Source organism: Grampus griseus, assembly GCF_964374135.1.
Source record: "Grampus griseus genome assembly, chromosome: 14".
Lineage (NCBI taxonomy): Eukaryota > Metazoa > Chordata > Mammalia > Artiodactyla > Delphinidae > Grampus > Grampus griseus.
The window spans coordinates 51738889-51756628 of record NC_139008.1 but is presented as its reverse complement, the minus strand read 5'-3'; the positions used below and the strand labels follow the sequence as shown (position 1 = coordinate 51756628).

Sequence of the window (17740 nt, the reverse complement as noted above, 5' to 3'; positions counted from 1 at the left end):
AAGCTGGCTGTCAGCCAGCATTCCCCTGATCCATGTTAGTTAAATGCACATTAATCTGAATTTGGCAGTGTAATCAAGGACCTAACTGAACTGTGAAATTGAATTCTGCAGTAGAACATCATTTGACCATTTTATGCCAAGGCTAGAAAAAAAGGCTTGGTGGGGGGAGGGAGAGAGAAAGAAAAGAAGGAAAAAAACCCTGCGGCAGCATCTATTTGTCACCGTGGCCTTCCATGCTGGTGACAGGGGGGCTGCGGCTGGATTGTGCTGGATGTGTGTGTGTGCACGGGCAGGCGTGTGGTAAGTCTGCGTCCACAGAATGGGGACTGCAGAGGTTTCCATGAAGGATGGTGTCTCTCTATCCACTCCTTGCAGTTATAGGGGATGGGAAGGCAGCTGGTTCCAGTGCCTGAGTGTGATGCTCCAATACACCTTTCAAAACACAATGAAGCAGACACTGCTCATCCCCAAAGTGAAAAAAAGCCAGACTGCAGGCTGCTTGCTCTCCACAAATCAAATGCAGGATAAAAGTGAATCATAAGGCTCTGAGCAAGAAAAGGACATCTTAAATTGTCCTTAGTTGACCCAGAGGGAAAGGTAACAGGACCAGGCTTGGCTTGGGGAAAGAAAAACGTCTGCTTGTAAGGATTCGGGAGAGAATCAGTACCTAGCTTTCTCTGTAGGGACATTTTAGAGATTGATAAGTAGGGGAAGGGGATTCATTAAACCCTGTGACCTGCATCCCTCCTGTTATGCTCTGCAATCCCACAGCAGGGACGCCACTGATGGCGGCCAGTCCCCATCTGCCTGGCCTGTGGCGGATGGGCTCCTGTGTCTCCATCCATGACTTTCCAGCCTCCACTTCTTCCGCTGAAGTGACTGCTGACACAAGAGCTCCGATTACAGGATGGTAGGGAGTTGTTCCACCTCCAATGGCATCTTAATAAACAATAGCTACTGTCCCCGCTTGAGGCAAAACCATGCTCATTTTCCTCCGAATTACTTATGTTCATTTACAAAATGGAGTGGCCCTGTTTCAGAGCCTATTATATTGGCCGGATGACAAAGAGACACAGCACACACTTTGAGCTGGCACTCAATTTCAGTGAATGAGGCACACATATCTCAGCAGGCAGCAGCAGTCAAGAGCAGGGTCCAGTAGAACCTCAGGGGTCAAGGTGTCTCCTTAAGGTGCTGGTGCAAGGAACTTGGGAAGGAGGTTCAGTTCTGGATGATCAGACACTTGCTGGGTTTCCAAACTGCATGTAGCAGAAAGCCATTCACCATATTTAGCATTTTTGCAGGAAAATCTCCCACACCGTGAGGCTGGATTCCTATTTAGGCATGTAGGAATTTACACCTTATGACACGAAGTTTGAAGAGTCGTGTACTTCCCTGCCTTACATAACGGATGGCAAATGCACACGGAGAGCTCTGACAAGTGGCTCATGACCCCTACAAAGAGGCAAACCCTAGTTATTTGAAGAAATGAATCAATCTCCCATCAGCAGGCTCAAGGGGACAGGGTATTTCGGGCTCTTCCTCCATCTCCGAATCAGTATATCCAATTAACCCCCCACCATTGCTACTCCAAACTAAGGATGCATCCTCTGTTCAAGAGCAGATTACTCTGCACCGAGCTGATCTCCCTGTGCTATGCGGCTGCTTCCCACTAGCTATCTATTTTACGTTTGGTAGTATATATATGTCCATGCCGCTTTGTGACCACCTAGAGAGGTGGGACAGGGAGTGGGGGAGGGAGGGAAATGCAAGAGGGAAGAGATATGGGAACATATGTATATGTATAACTGATTCCCTTTGTTATAAAGCAGAAACTAACACACCATTGTAAAGCAATTACACTCCAATAAAGATGTTAAAAAAAAAAAAGGTAATATGGAATGGAGTGAAACAGGTGGGGGTATAGATAAAACATGACAGCCATCAGTTGGTAAACATTAAAGCTGGATGAGTTCATGGGTATACAAGGAACACTCACAGTATTTTGTATACTTTTGTATATGTTTAAAATTTGTGATAATTGTTTAAAAACAAGACGACACTGTAGAAAACGGTTTGGCAGTTTCTCAAAGGTTAAACGTAGAGCTACCGTATGATCCAACAACTCTGCTACTACCTACACTGCACATCTAAAAGAACTGAAAGCAGGGATTTGAGTAAATATTTGTACACCAATGATCACAGCAGCATGATTCACAATACCTACAAGGTGGAAACAACCCAAGTGTCAATCAACTGATGAATAACAAAATATGGTCTATACACACAGTGGGATTCATTAAGTCAAAAAAGGAATGGCATTTTATTGCATGCTATAACATGGATGAACCTTGAAAACACTAGGTTTAGTGAAATAAGCCAGACATAGAAGGATAAATATTGTAGATTCCACTTACATGAGGTACCTAGAATAGGCAAATTCATAGAGACACAAAACAGAATAGAGGTTACTAAGGGCTGGTGGGAGGGAAAATGGGGTTGTTACTGTTTGATGGTTACAGAGTTTTTGTTGAGGATGATGAAAAAGTTTTGTTTATTGACAGTGATGATGGTTACACAACAATGTGACTGTATTTAATGCCACTGAACTGCATATTTATAAATGGTTAAAATAAATATGATTTATGTATATTTTACCACAATAAAAAAAAAAAAGAGCAGATTACTCTGACCCGTGATCTGTCACCGCCTGCAGGGACATGGTGGGGGGAAGGGGGCTGCACCTTTAGGGATTAGTTCACTGCTGTAGAATATGGTTCAAATGTGTCAGGGCCTCTAAGAGCACTGGGACAGACAATGCCAGGTTAGATTCATTTCGTTTTTAATTTGGTAATGGGAAAACCCACTTATAATGACCAAAATACAATTTACTTTGAAACACAAGAACGTTCATGGGAAGAGGAGCTCATTCATAGGAAAATGATGCCTCAAGTCTCCATGAGAAGGGACAGATGTTAGAGATGTTGCTCTGAATCACCTCTTTGATGTTTTATGAGCCTTAATGAACATCTTGCAGGAGCCCATGTGTAAAGGAAGAAAAATCTATAGGCGATACTATCCATTGTTATATTAAGCACTTTTCTCTCTACCCCTACCCCCCTCTCAGATTTTGGACGCAGCCCATCAGATTTCAACAGCCTCATCATTTCACTGCCCATCAGGCCCTGAAGTGTCTCTGAAAAGTGTTCTGCTGGGATCCTTAGTAGATTAGGAGCTACAGTTTTGTTCCTGGAGCCTTGGTTGAATCTGGGTGTGACAAGTACCACAAAGAATGGTGAGACATTAAACTATTGATTCAGGAAGGCTGAGCACACTGGTTCAATTGCTTTTTCCTTCTAGGGAAAACAAAGTGAAGCTGAGCGGTGAAAAAATCATTGCACTGGTGACTCCAGAAGGAAAGTCTAGGGAACCATGCCACTGTTTTTCTTGCATCCTCTCTCTTCACTCAGAACCCCTTAATATGCTAGCAATTTGGGATGACCTGGGCCCAGCTTTGGTCACTTTGCTGCTCTGTGCAGTGGAGATGAAGAGGGTAAGGTAGAGGGATTGGTTGGCAGGAACCATCACAACTATGCATATATAGAGATGATGGCTCTTCCCTTAATGCTGCTAAATTTCTGTTCTCTCTTAGCAGCTGTCTTTCATAAGAAGTCTGAGAAGGTCATTTCCATTCTGGAGAGTAGAGAAACCACTGGGGTGGCAGGATTGGGGTCCTCAGGCCAGCTCAGTCACTAAGGCTCTGCATGACCTTGAGGAAGTCACACGGCTACTCTGGCCTTCCGTGACCCATATCTCTAAAGAGACGACAGTAGTAATTATGAGCGGCCATGAGGGCAGAGTCAGATAGAACCTGTCCCCATATTTTGAAAACATGTAAAAGATTATACCGACAGGATGCTCCTGTGACTGGCGAGAGCAGATATGGTGACATGTTTTCCAACCAGAAATATTCCTGAGACTAAGGGCTGACACTGAGGGCTTGCCATGTGCTAACTCCTTTACATTTATTAACCTTTTTTTTATCCTCAGGACAAGTTCGAAGTAGGTATTGAGACACACTATTTACAGATGAATGAACTGAGGCACAGACAAGATCACACAGATAGAAAGTGCTGGAATCTTGGGGATCTGATTCTAGAACTTGTGCTCTTCAATGCCTTCTGTGAGAAGGTGAGAAAATCTGGTCTGTCTTTTATAAAATCAAATAAGACCATCACTCAAGGTACAGTGAGTGCATAGGAGAGACTCAGGGATCGCTACTCTTAATGCTTCCTTTGCAGCCCATGGTCCCAGCTTTACCCACAAATCACAGTCTGCTGATGCTAAGGAGCTTCTTAGAGGATTCCAGCCTACCAAGAACAGAGACTAAAGTGCATTCCCATGCACCTCAAATCCACCTGTGAATCAGTACCCATTCTTTGTCAGCAAGGTGAGGGCTGCCTGCGGTGTGTGCATCTGGGCCCCAAGGCCTCATATCCATCTCTCTGCTCCTTGGTTTTCTTGGTGGAAATGGGAATGTTCTGGAATAGGTAGGCTTTAGAGTGAGACGGACCTAATTTTGGATCCTGGCTCAGCTGTTTGTCTTCATATCCTCGGGACGTCCGGAAAGATATAGTCTCTTTGAGTCTCAGCTTCTTCACTGTAAAAGGGAGATGATCTTGAATTCTTCCAGAGTTGTTGCGAGGACAAAATTGGGTCATGCTTGTAAAATGCCTAGCACAGTGCCTGGCACACAGTAACCTCCAGAGTCACATCACAGCTGTCATCCATCTACACACTATACACACAGACTGATGTATACAGAGGATGCATATTAATAATTAGGCTACTGTAATTATCAACTTATTTAATCTCACTCAACATCATAAGGCAGGGGCAGTCTTTATTCCCATTTCATAAAGAAGTAAGGGCACAGTTAAGCAGTTTATTCACCCAACTGTAAGTGGCAATATCAAGAATCAAACCCAGGGAGTTTATCTGCAGAACCTATAGCCTTGACTGCCAGAAAGCATTTGGGAAATGACAGCTAGAGAACAGTGCTTCTCAGCTGGAGTTGCTTCTGCTCCCCCTGCCCCATATGACATTGGGCGGTGTCTAGAGATATTCTGTTTGTTACAAGTGAGGGAGGGGTGCTACTGGCATTTGGTGAGTAGAGGTCAGGGATGCTGTTAAATATCCTACAGTGCACGGGATGCCCCACAACAATTACCAGGCCCAAAATGTCAATAGTGTCAAGGTTGAGAAATCCAGCTCTAGAATGGAACAGGATGACACAAACCAAGGGGACTTTATTGCTGCAGGTGTTAGAAGGGGCTTGTAAGGAGCCAGGTTAAGGCGTGGCACCGCAGAAGTTATTCCTGTGCCATTGGGGATGTAGCCAATGTCCGGCTGAAGGGGTTGAGCCCAGAAAGCTGGGTCCCAGCTCTGCTCTGAGCAGACTGACTGGGCTGTTTCCTGAGCCTCTCAAAGCTCCGGTGTCCTCATCTGTTCAAAGGGGGCAAGAATTTACAGGACTGTGAGGTTCAACAAGGCAACACACGGGTCTGGCAACCAGCCAGTGTTTAGTGAACTGGCAGATCTGGGATGACGCTGGGGGCTTCTTGGCAGCTGGAGCCAGAGCAAGGGATGGATGTGCCGGGCCAGCACCAGACACCCAAGCCAACAGCCGCCTCATCCCTGGAAAGCATTGGCATGAGCAAAAGCAAATGCACTGGAACAGGGTCTCCAGCCAGTTTCCCTCCCTATAAGGCAGCCTTGTCTGCAGAGGAGAGTGGAAGCAGTCTCTCTCCATATCCGTTTTGGTAGTTCTGTGATCTGAATGGTGCTATATGGATATGGTTTGGGCTTTATCTTGCCCCCAAGGTTTCATCTGCTCAGCCCCAGCAAAAAAACATTTAAAAGTAGAGATGGATGCCAATATCTACAGATTTCATAGCATCCTTTATTCCTGTCACACTAATGGGAAAGGTAGGTAGATAACATTGGAGGAGTTTTTTACTGTGACTTAACATTTGTGAATTTTTTTTTAATTTAAGCCAAAATGTAAAGCTGGTGTCACACACACACACACACACACACACCTCCTCATTTTTGCTCTATCTGGAAACTTACTCAAGTTTCATGCTTTCTCTTATTATTGGAGATGTGAACATTACCCACCAGTTTGTAGAATTTTCCATGAGCCAAAGCCAAATTATCTGAGTCATGATTGCTATTTCTTCTCTCAGCAGGAAATCCATATGTGATTGGTAGATTTTTAAGAGTCTAGTTCTAAGGACACAGGCACCTAAGTCTTTTTAGAGAGATGTTATATTTTTAATCAAGTAAATGTTTTAATTACTAACAGGCCTCCTACCTCCTACTCTCCCACAAGACCTGCTCAGGAATTTCTCACGGGTCTCCTATGAAACATGGAGCAGCAGCTTACTCCTTTGGAGTTCTGATTATAAGGACTGAAAAACACTTGGTAGGAACTGTTATATATATATATATTTTCTGAGCCACAATAGTAGCCAAATAGCCAAATATAAAGCAGATCTGCTTTGCCTTATAGTTGGAAGTCTGCAAGAAGAGGGAATCAGTGAAGAATTAAGCAATCTATCCCCTCCCTCCCTCATTCCTCCCATCCTCTTCCTATTCCTCCACTTAACCTAAAGTTTTGGTGGCCACTGGGACCTCTCATGGGTTTTATTGGCAAATGCAGTTGAACCCCTAAAACTACATATGCCAATATAATGGGAAAAATACTGAACTGGGAGAAACTGCAGACCTAGATTCTTGTTCTTCTTTTGCAACCAACCAACTGTGAAACCTTAAGTGTGACATATGACTTTCTGGACCTCACTTTCCCTTTCTGTGAAATGAGTAGGCAAGGGATGCTGGTGGTTATATTAAATCTCAAATGCCTCTAGGGATTAGGCTAATGGGAAAAATTAATGAAGTGGGCTGGGCAGAGCCTGTCCCTTGTAATGGGGCAGCTTTTACCTCTAGCCAATTCTATTTCCAATGCTATGTGAAAATGTGGGCCCAGGGATAACAGGTTGTCCCGTTTTTCATAAGAGAAATCTGAGACCCAAAAGCTGAGAATTCTAAGTGAAATATCTTGATTTTTCGGATGTTGAAAATGACTATTGGGTGACTAAACATGTCAATGGGCCAAATACAGCTCCATGACTGAAAGGTTAAAGCCTCTGGACACAATTTTCTCGATGACCATGACCTAAAACAGCTCCCAACAATAAGCATTCAAATATGCCATACACACAAAATCATATTGACCCTGAATAGCCAAAGCAATCCTGAGAAAAAAAGAACAAAACTGGAGGCATCTCATTTCCTGATTGCAAACTATATTACAAAGTTATAGTAATCAAAACAGTATAGTTTTGGCACAAAAACACACTTAGATCAGTGGAACAGAATAGAGAGCCCAGAAATAAACCACACATATATGGTCAATTAATTTTTGACAGAGGAGACAAGAATATACAATGGGGAAAGGATAGTCTCTTCAATAAATAGTTCTGGGAAAACTGAATAGCCATGTGTAAAAGAATGAAACTGGACCCCTATCTTAAACCATACACAAAAATCAACTCAAATGGATTAAAGACTTGAATATAAGACCTGAAACCATAAAGTTCCTAGAAGAAAACATAGGAGTAAGCTGTTTGACATTGCTCTTGGCAATGGTCTGTTTTTTAGACTTGGCATTAAAAGCAAAGGTAAAAAAAGCAAAAATAAACAAATAGGATTAAATTAAACTAAAAAAACTTCTGCTCAGCAAAGAAAACCACCAACAAAATGAAAAGACAACTTACAGAACAGGAGAAAATACTTGCAAATCACATATTTGACAAGGAGTTAATATCCAAAGTATACTGGGAAATAATAGTGAGGAATTCAGTAGTAAAAAAAAATGTCATATTATCTAATTTAAAAATGAGCAAAGGACCTGAATAGACATTTTTCTGAAGAAAACATACAAATGGCCAACAGGTAGATAAAAAGGTACTCAACATCACTAATCATCAGGAAAATGCAAACCAAAACCACAGTGAGATACCACCTCACACCTGTTAGGATAGCTATTATTAAATAGGTAAGAGATAACAAATTCTGGCAAAGATGTGGAGAAAAGAGAACCCTTGTACACTGTTGATGGGAATGTACACTGGTACAGCCACAATGGAAAACAGTAAGGAAGTTTCTCAAGAAGTTAAAAATAGAATTACTACATGATCTGGCAATCTCAATTCTGGGTATATATCCAAAGGAAACAAAATCATTATCTGAAAGAGATATCTGTACTCCCATGCCCATTGCAGCATTATTAGCATAGATATGGTATGGAAACAGCCTATGTGTCCATCAATGAATGAATGGATAAGAAAATGTGAATCAAAGAAAAAAATATATATATATATACACAAAGGAATATTACTCAGCCTTAAAAGAGAATGAAATCCTGTCATTTGCAATAACAGGGAAGAAGCTGAAGGGCTTCATGCTAAGTGAAATAAGCTAGATAGAGAATGACAAATACTATAAATGGCATCATTTGTATGTGAAATCTTAAAAAAACAAAGGAAGAAGTCAAACTCATAGAAACAGAGTAGAAAAGTGGCTGCCAGTGTCTAGGAGATGGGGAAAAGGAAGAAGTTAGTTAAAGGTTACAAACTTTCAGCTATAAGGTCTGAGGATCGAATGTATAACATGGTGACTATAGTTGATAACACTATATTGTAGAAATCTGCTGAGCAAGTAGAACCTAAATGTTCTCACACATAAACAAAAAAGGTAAACATGTGAGGTGATGAATGTCTTAACTCAGCGAGGGAAATCCTTTCACAATGTATATCAGTTCATCATCTTGTACACTTTAAATATCTTATAATTTTGTCAATTATACCTCAGTTAAGCTGAAAAAAATCACATTCTTTATTCCTAAAGTAACCACTGATATTCAAAAACCAGAGAATATAACTAGATTCAGCTACAGAATGTATTAATTTGCTTAGCTCACTCTAGAACTATTAAGAGGTTCCTTTGGTTGAGTGATGTGCACAGTAAATTGAATAAATGATCTCATGCATCATGACACATGCATATGGCTTCTTATAACTTTGTCTTTTGGTTAGTTAGACAGACTTATTTCCAACCATTGCCCCAGCAAGAACATAGGGAGAAAAGGCACCCATGATACCCTGATCATGGGGATTCAAATAAATAACACAGTGAGATGGAAAACATTCTCAATATTTAAATTTTAACTGGCAGTACATATTTCAGGTCTTTATTTCCTCAAGATTTATTTTTAAGTTTATATATTGGGAACTAAAGTGATAACTTTTTGCTTTTTCTAAAGTATGGCTTAGTATGACTAAGTATGGCTTAGTCACTCCCAGCATGTCCCTAAAAGACTTCAACATCTTAGATTGGGTTTATGAGAAATAATGAGCAAAGGAAAAATACTGGGTGTTGACAATCAATCAAACAGATGATGCAGGCAGGCTTGCCTTCCAGGGTTTGCTATGCAGCCCATCAAGCAGTTGAAGGGACAGTATTCGGTGAAAGGTCCACGATCACGCTTCAAGAAGTCAAGTCTCCCTCAACTGGTCTGAGACCTCTGAAATCTAGAGCCCACTGCCAGACGTCCCATTTTCACTTTGCTGTACAGGGGAGGCAGCAAAAACATTTCTAATTTACTCCGAGAAAATAAACCCCTGGCACAGTTTCCAAGGCATTTTTGCAAAGTCAGTAACTCCTCCAACAGCCGTTCCCAAACCCTGGGATATCACGGACCAGCCACGTTTCAAAGCAAATTTGCTGCAGCTAACATTAGAAAGAAAAATTATCAAGAGAGAAATTACAATAAGACAAAAAAAAAAAAATAGAAAGCACACCAAAGAAGGCCCAGCAACCAGATTCCATCTATTATCCCAAAGTTTCATACGAATAAACAATGACATTTGAATACTAAACTAGTAGAAAGAACATACTCTCAAAATGCAGGACCATCTCTTGAGTTGAACACAATTAACTTTATTAAAAACTTACCACGTTATCCTGACCTTTTTCCGCCTGTCCACAGTTCCACATAACCATTACCGGAATGCACGAACCACTGTTATTCTACCTAATGGTCTACAACAGTATACTCCTTAACACAGGACTTAGTGCCATGTGAGCACATAATATTTAACATTAGTATATCAGAATATCTTTCAAATACATAATTTTTTTGGCTTTTAACCAGAAACCTTGTAGGAGCTCCTAAAAGGCTTTGATTTTAATGAATAAATGTGCCTTGCCCTAAATTCTCTGCCCTTGGGGCTCGTGAGTGGAAATCAGGTAGAATTTTGATAGAGATTCTCAGTTATAGACAAATCAGCACTCTAGAATCTGTATAAGAAGGTCATGGGAGCACACCTTTGTGGAGACCCCACACACCAGAAGGAAGGAGGTGGTGGACGTTACCTTTGGAATGCACATTGTGGGCTCGGACAAGCGAGGGTAGGTGTAGGAGCTGTAGGAGTGTCCTTGAGGGTGGGATTTAAATGCACTTGCTCCGAAGGGCATCATGGGTTCCTGGAGCCCGGAGCCTGACCGTGACCTCTGCCGCATGGCGGGCTGAGGGCTTGTCTGACTCACGTATGATGACTTTGGTCTCCTGTCATAGTCATCCAGGCTGGGTCCCCACTCACTTTCGCTGTACGCCAGGCTCTCCTTGGAGCACCCACTGGTCCCTGCAGTTCTAGAAGGCGTGAATTGGAATGGATAATCCAGAGGGGAGCTGCTTGAGGCTCGCTGGTACCCCCACTTGAGGTCACTGTACTCACTGGGTTTGCTCAGTGAGTCCAAGTGTGTGTGATAATCAACAGGACACCTGGCTCTGTTGGATTGCAAAGGCTTCATCTCAGAGTAGTAGGCTTCCCCATGTTGCATTTTCATTACGTGCCCATTTTGCTTGGCCGAGTGGCTGCCTTTATAAAACGGATCCAAATCATCTCCATAGAGACTCTTTTCTTTGTACTTTTCCGTCGCATAGTCAGCAGTGGTATCAGATTCGCTGGAATACTGTGAGAAGGTGAGGAATCCATTTTCTTCCCGATGGCCTTGACCATGGCTGGAGGCTCCCTGGTCTGGGGTGGGCGGGCTTTCCTTCCTTAGGGAGTTGGAGCGGGTCACAGAGATGTTGTCGAAATCCTCCAGAAGGCCATTGATGGAGGTTTCCTTGCAGGGTTTGTTCCCTCTAACGATTGTCTGGGAATAAGAAAGGGAACACTGTTTAAAGAAAACATTTAATGCTTTCAAATTGATGGAAGAATCCCACCCCGAATCCATCCAATTTAAACCACAGAGGAAAATAGGCCCCAGGAACATTTCATTAAAAAAAAAAAAAAGTCTGTTGGTTGATTTGACTGGTGAAATAAATCAAATATAAACAATAATCTCAAACTGCAAATTCTTCCTTACCTATCTCAATAGAGAGATCAAACATCAAAAAACCATTTAGAAGACTATATATAGGACATCATTGTCTTATTTGCCAGTTCATTGTTCCTCCACTTAATAATAAACCCTAGCTATCCAACAATAAACCGATGACTATAATTTTAAGTCTATGACTCTTTTGTTATAAAAGGTATATTTTTTTAATTTATATTTTACATTCGTCTTCCAGATTATTTGCAAAATCAAAAACCTTGGTACTCGAATAGTAACATACTCAGAAGGAGGTGCACATTTTTATACCTTTTTATGGAAGACACATAGTAATTGAAGTTATCAGATTTTATAGAAGAGGAAGAAACTTTCTGAGCTGTAAATAGGGAACCGCATGAAGATTACTTGCATGATTTAATTTGTGATCAAATGTGATGTTCTTATTAAGTATATAAATGTAATGCTTTCTTGGCCACACGTCTGCGTATCATCAGTATCATCACTGCCGAATTTTGGATAGCTTGGTAATGATGTGATTGTACCCGAATCTTAGTGACAAATTGCCAAGCCCAAATGTTCCCTTTAATGAGCCTAAATAACACTGGAATGAATAACAGGAACAGAAAGAAATCAGAAACTACTTACAAAACCAGTCAGCTGCACCTTGACAATAACAAGGTTTGCAATAAAATATGACGGGGGGGTGGATAAAAGAACAAAGTGTGACTGCAGACTTTGGGATTTCAAGAGAAAAACACCTTTGAGAAAGTAGCAAGGAGTTCAAAGCTATCTCAGTTAGAACAATAGATTTCAAACTGGAAGAAAAAGTCAAAGTTGTCCTAGAGCATATGTTTTTACAGATCAGTGCTTCTCCAACTATCTATAGTGAAAGACAGGTTTGGTCTTTCTTCCCCCAATCAGTCCTGGACTAAAGCCTTTGGTTTCCACCCTTTTCTTGTAAATAAACGTTTAAGTATGGAGTACTTTCAGATTAACAGAGAATCTGCAAAGAGAGTTTTCATATATCCCTCACCTAGTTCCCTGATTGTTAACATCTTGCATTACTATTAACTAAACTCCACAGTTTATGTAGATTTCATTAGTTTTTTTCCTAGTGTTCCAGGGTCCCATCCAGGATACCTCATACCTCATTACCTTTATTTGTCATGTCTCCTTAGACCTGAGACAGTTTCTCAGACTTTCCTTGTTTTTGATGACCTTGACAATTTTACCGGTCAGGCATTCTGCAGAATGTCCCTCAACTGGGTGTGTCTGAAGTTTTTCTTATGGTTAAATTGGGGTTATTGGTTTGTGAGGAGGAAGATCACAGAGTAATATACCAATTTCATTACATCATATCCAGGGTACACATGGCTCATCACTGATGACGTTGCCCTTGATCACCTGGCCAAGGTAATGGTTGCCTGGTTTCCACACTGTAAAGTTACATTCCCCTCCCTTCCCTCCTGCTTTCCACATTTCACTCTTTGGAAGCAAGTCACTAAGTGCAGCCCATACTCAAGGGGTGTCAAGTCAATATCTACCTTTCTGAGAGGGTATATCTACATAAAGTACTTGGAATTCTTCTCCACAGGAGACTAGGCAAGTCTCCCTATTTATTTATTCAATCATTTATTTGAATCAGTAGGGATGGAATCATGGATATTTACTTGTTTTATACTCTGGGTTATAATTCAATACAGGCATACTTCATTTTATTGTGCTTCACTTTATTGCTCTTTAAAGATAATCTTTTGTCTTTTGCTTTTTTTTTTTTTTTTTAACAAATTGAAGGTCTGTGACAACCCTGCCTCAAGAAAATCTATTGGCACCGTTTTTCTAACAGCATTTGCTCATTTCTTGCCTTTGTGTAACATCCTGGTAATTCTCAAAATATTTCAAACCCTCCACCAGTAAAAAAAAGTTTACAACTCGCTGAAGCCTCAGATGATGGCTATCATTTTTCAGCAATAAAGTGTTTTAAAATTAAGGTATGTACATTTTTTTAGACATAATGCTACTGTACACTTAACAGACTACAGTATAGCATAAACATAATTTTATATGTACTGGGAAACCAACAAATGTGTGTGTGTCTCAATTTATTGGGGTATTTGCTTTACTGCAGTGATCTGAAGTTGAACTCGCAATATATCTGAGGTTTGCCTGTACTATGTTGTTTTGTTGCTCAAACTGTTCCAGCTTTGGTTATTAAGAGTTCTTTCAGATTGGTTGCTGTGTCCCTATGACAAGACTCCACTCTTATTTTTTGAGCATTTGCTTACTTTCTGGCACTATAAGGTGCTCCAGGCTCATCTTGTATTTTCACTGTCCTTGCCCTAAAATCGGCCATTTCTCCAAGGAGCCTTGGTTCCATTTACTGGAGAATGATATTAGAAACCAATATCTGGGTGCTGGGTATGCACATTGCTACTGGGGTGTCATTGTTCCCAAGCCTCTCTCAGTAAACAGAGCTATGAAATATGCATATGTAAAGTCACCCATGTACACACACATCTATAATTCTATAAATCCAGCTCGATCTATATTAAACTAAACCTGAATTCAGACGGATATCTCTGAACCTAATCTAGTACCACATGGTTCATTCTAGCTTTCCCCCTTACTTGTCTGTAATCCCCACTCTCCCAACAGTGAAAAACCTGGATTCCATCATCTGCTGTTCATTTACCTATTCAATCCCCATAGATATGCATAGCAGTTTCAGAATTATGAACCCACACCACTATGGGAAACAACTTTGCCAACTAGAGTATAGTGTTTATGTGCAGGGTTTTGTTTTTTTTTTACTTTAGTCTTACAGTTTCCATTCAAATCACTGTTTTTAAAAGTTACTTAGGTTGGTGTCTTTTTTCCTCACACCCCCTTCAAGGAGGTTATGTCATACACGTGTAATAATAGATTCTTTTGTCACACTCTGCATTCCATCTTGGGATGCTCTGATCTCCTGGTTGACATTTTTTTTTAATTGCATATATTAGTTCACTTTTGGTGCTGGAAAGTTCAATGGGAATTGACAAACGCAAAGCATCATGTATTCACCACTGGCAGTACCATACAGACTAGTTCTACCCTCTCTCTCCTCAAATCTCCTGACCTTCTCCCAGTCAGACACTACCCCTCCCCAAACCCTGTTTTTCATCCTTACAGTTTTGCCTTTTCCAGGATATCACGTGAACAGAGCCACACATTCTGAAGTGTGGTGAAGACTTTAACAGATCTCACCATTTTGGAACATCTTCTATAGCATCGTGATCTTACCATGAAACTCCAAGGCTTGGAGTTATTGATGAATAAAAGCTGAGTACCATGGAAATTAAGGTATGGTTGCAGACATTTGAAAAGAAGAAAATTTTATCTATAGTGAAAACAAACAAACAAAACTCCAAGAACCGAAAGCACAGTCTTTTAGCATTTTCAAATGCTAAAAAGGAGCTCCAAAAAAAATGCATTTGAAAATGTTTACTGAAGGTGTACATGAATCCCTCTTCAAGGAAACTTTTCTCTCTTTCAATGAAAACTATTAAATCAGTGTTAACAAGAAGGGGCTTACAAAATGTCAACCTTAAAAATAAATTGTTGACCCACGCTCCAAAAATTTTTTAAAAAGAAGGGTATAATAACCTTATGTAATCAGAAAAAACAGTTAAACTAGAACCGAGGCAATATGTGTTTCTGTGACACAGGTTTCACTTTAAGGAATCCTAAGAGGCAAAGTGATGATAATGAAATCCAAACATACAGAATTCTAAAACACGGTTTAATCAGGCTTCAAAAGGTAAGAACCGCTATTTATTACTGTCAGGATGTGATGTTTATTAAAGCAAGATTGTGCAGTTTTGTAGAGATCAATAATACAATAATTGCAAGAGTACCAGTAAATTTCACACAGAAGAACAGCCGGGCATTAAAAATCAATGCAACCCAATCTACTTGAGTTTAGTGCTGTGGTTCTCATTGTCTCTGCTCTGTGCAAAGCAGAGTGCAGCTCAGCACTGGCCCTGGCTCCTGGTGACAGAGGCCATATTTCATGGTGCTCCTTCCTCAGGCTGCTGGCCGGTGATAAGCTATAATGGATATGTGCCTAAGAACAGCTGTCTCCCCTTGTTCCCGGGAAGAGATGAAAAAGTGCCTCTGCCCTCACAAACTGTATTAACCTTGACAATAATAAAGTGTGTAATTAACAGCTTTGCCCTAATAAAACCTTGCATTTCTTTTCCAAAACAATGTCTTCTATCCTCCTCAAGAATGTGTTTCATTTTGTCTTTCTGGTAAACACTTCTCTGGAGGTCAATAAGCCAAAGAGTCCCCTGTCTCAAGAATAAGCCAGGACCTCTCAGAAAATAATCGACTTTTAAGCACTCCATTTAAATTCTTACCCTCTTTGCAGAGAACCAATTCCCTGTTTTTATTAAGGAATGTGGCTAGAAACACCTGAGTACATAATCACAACAAAAAGACCTGATACACTTGGATTTATATGGGAAGAAATGTTGCTTTTTTAACATCAAAAGAACTCAGAACTTCTATTTTCTTTCAGTTTTCTACATACACTTTTTTGTTGTTGTTGTCTTTTTTTTTCATTTTTTTAAATCTCTTAAAAAATTTTTTAACATCTTTATTGGAGTATAATTGCTCCTTTGGTAACCACAGGGGGTGGGGCTAATCGAGTGAGTAGTTGAGAATCACATATTCCTGCAAAACATGAGAATTATGGGCAGGGTATCTCAGGGCAGAGGGGGTGGTGAGGGTTTCTAACCATGAAAACCCTTTAAAATAAATTATGCAATAATCTTAATCACGTGTGGAATCCAAATAAGCCAATTCCTTTGCTAAAAATATTATTATGTTCTGCACAAATTATTAAAAAAAGTAGAATGCATCTAAGGAAGGTTCTGTGAATTTTGTGGAGATCAAGATTTCCTCATTAAGGTAATTGGAAAATGTTCTATTGTTGGCCATTTTCTCTGCCTTTGAAAGCACAATGAATCTGACACATTTACTCATCAGTTCCATACAAGGATAACCCCTGAAGGTGACTATTTATTGTTAACTTGGATAAGCAAATGTGTTGTTTATAGCTCTGGTTCTTGCTGCTTGCAATGTGGGGCAGCTGGGCTGTAGTCAACTGAAGTCAGTTTGCCCAGAGTTAATAGTCAGAAGGGCTTTATGTTTGTATTTAAAGTCAATCTGAGACTATGAGTACCATAATTGGGAATTTAACTGTTACCTGCTTGCCGTTTTTTGCTTCTGGTGTCTAGGTAGCAATGAAGTTTATGGAGGTATCTTTGCTCAGTAATTTATCCATTTAATTAAACCAAAAATCGTTTCTAGGTGCAGGGAGCACTCTGAGATGAATGAGACAATATCCCGCTCTCCATGTGCTATATTCGTATCTTAGCCTGGCTTCCTCAAAAGCAGAGCTGAGACAATGGTTTGCATGTGAATAGTTTATTTTGGAAAGTGAGGTCAAGGAACAGCGGGAAACAGGGAAGGGGGGAAGGAAATTCGGGGGCACATTATCAAGCTGGTTGTCTGTGGACAATTAGGGGTCAATTCTCAGTCTCAGAACTGAAGATTCAAGGGAATGAAGATGCAAATATTCATCTGGTGCGACCGAGGTGACAGCAGGCTGCCTCAGCAACGGCTGGAGGAAAAAAGGTTGACCTAAAAGATGTGCAATGGGACACAAGAAGTATCCAGTACACCTGTTTTAGACATATATTTCACAATAAAAAATTTAAAATGAAGTAAGGCAGGGTCCCCTGCTCACAAACCAATGGGTGTGAATATTGGTATTCTCAGTTAATGTGGTAGATATGCACCAAAGATGTGCGCTCCCTTTCCATAGGGCAACCTTATTGCTGTCAAGCTGTTCCCAGCCAGGGACCATGTTTCCCAGCACCCTTTTCATCTAAATGGACCATCAGACCAACTCTCACCCAAGGACCATGAGTAGGTTGTGATGTGTGTCCTTCCAGGCCAGTTACAAAGAAATGTCTTTTCTTCTCTTTATTCTCTTGTCTACCAGCTGGATGGAGAAGATCTAGCAGGATACTCTCAGAAATTGCTAGGAGCTGCTGGAGCCATGTGATGGAATCTGCATTGCTCGATGACCATGTGCAATGCCGTGCTCTGGACAGGAACATCCACATTGGATACTGAGTAAGAAATAAACTCCTATTTTGTTGAGCTTATTTACTGAGGTGCATGGGTTAATACGTTATAGCAGCTGGAAGGAATTACCTTA

The 17740-nt window shown here is 40.7% G+C and overlaps 1 protein-coding gene across 1 annotated transcript in view; it reads right to left on the bottom strand.

Annotated features, from left to right (window-relative positions):
- Positions 1 to 17740, bottom strand: part of PAK5 (p21 (RAC1) activated kinase 5) — a gene marked incomplete at both ends in the record, with an annotated part of 96600 nt that overhangs the window by 33450 nt on the left and 45410 nt on the right. The window contains one exon of the mRNA XM_082670638.1: positions 10501 to 11286. Coding sequence (XP_082526764.1) covers positions 10501 to 11286 — 786 coding nt within the window. The remainder of the gene's footprint in view (positions 1 to 10500; positions 11287 to 17740) is intronic.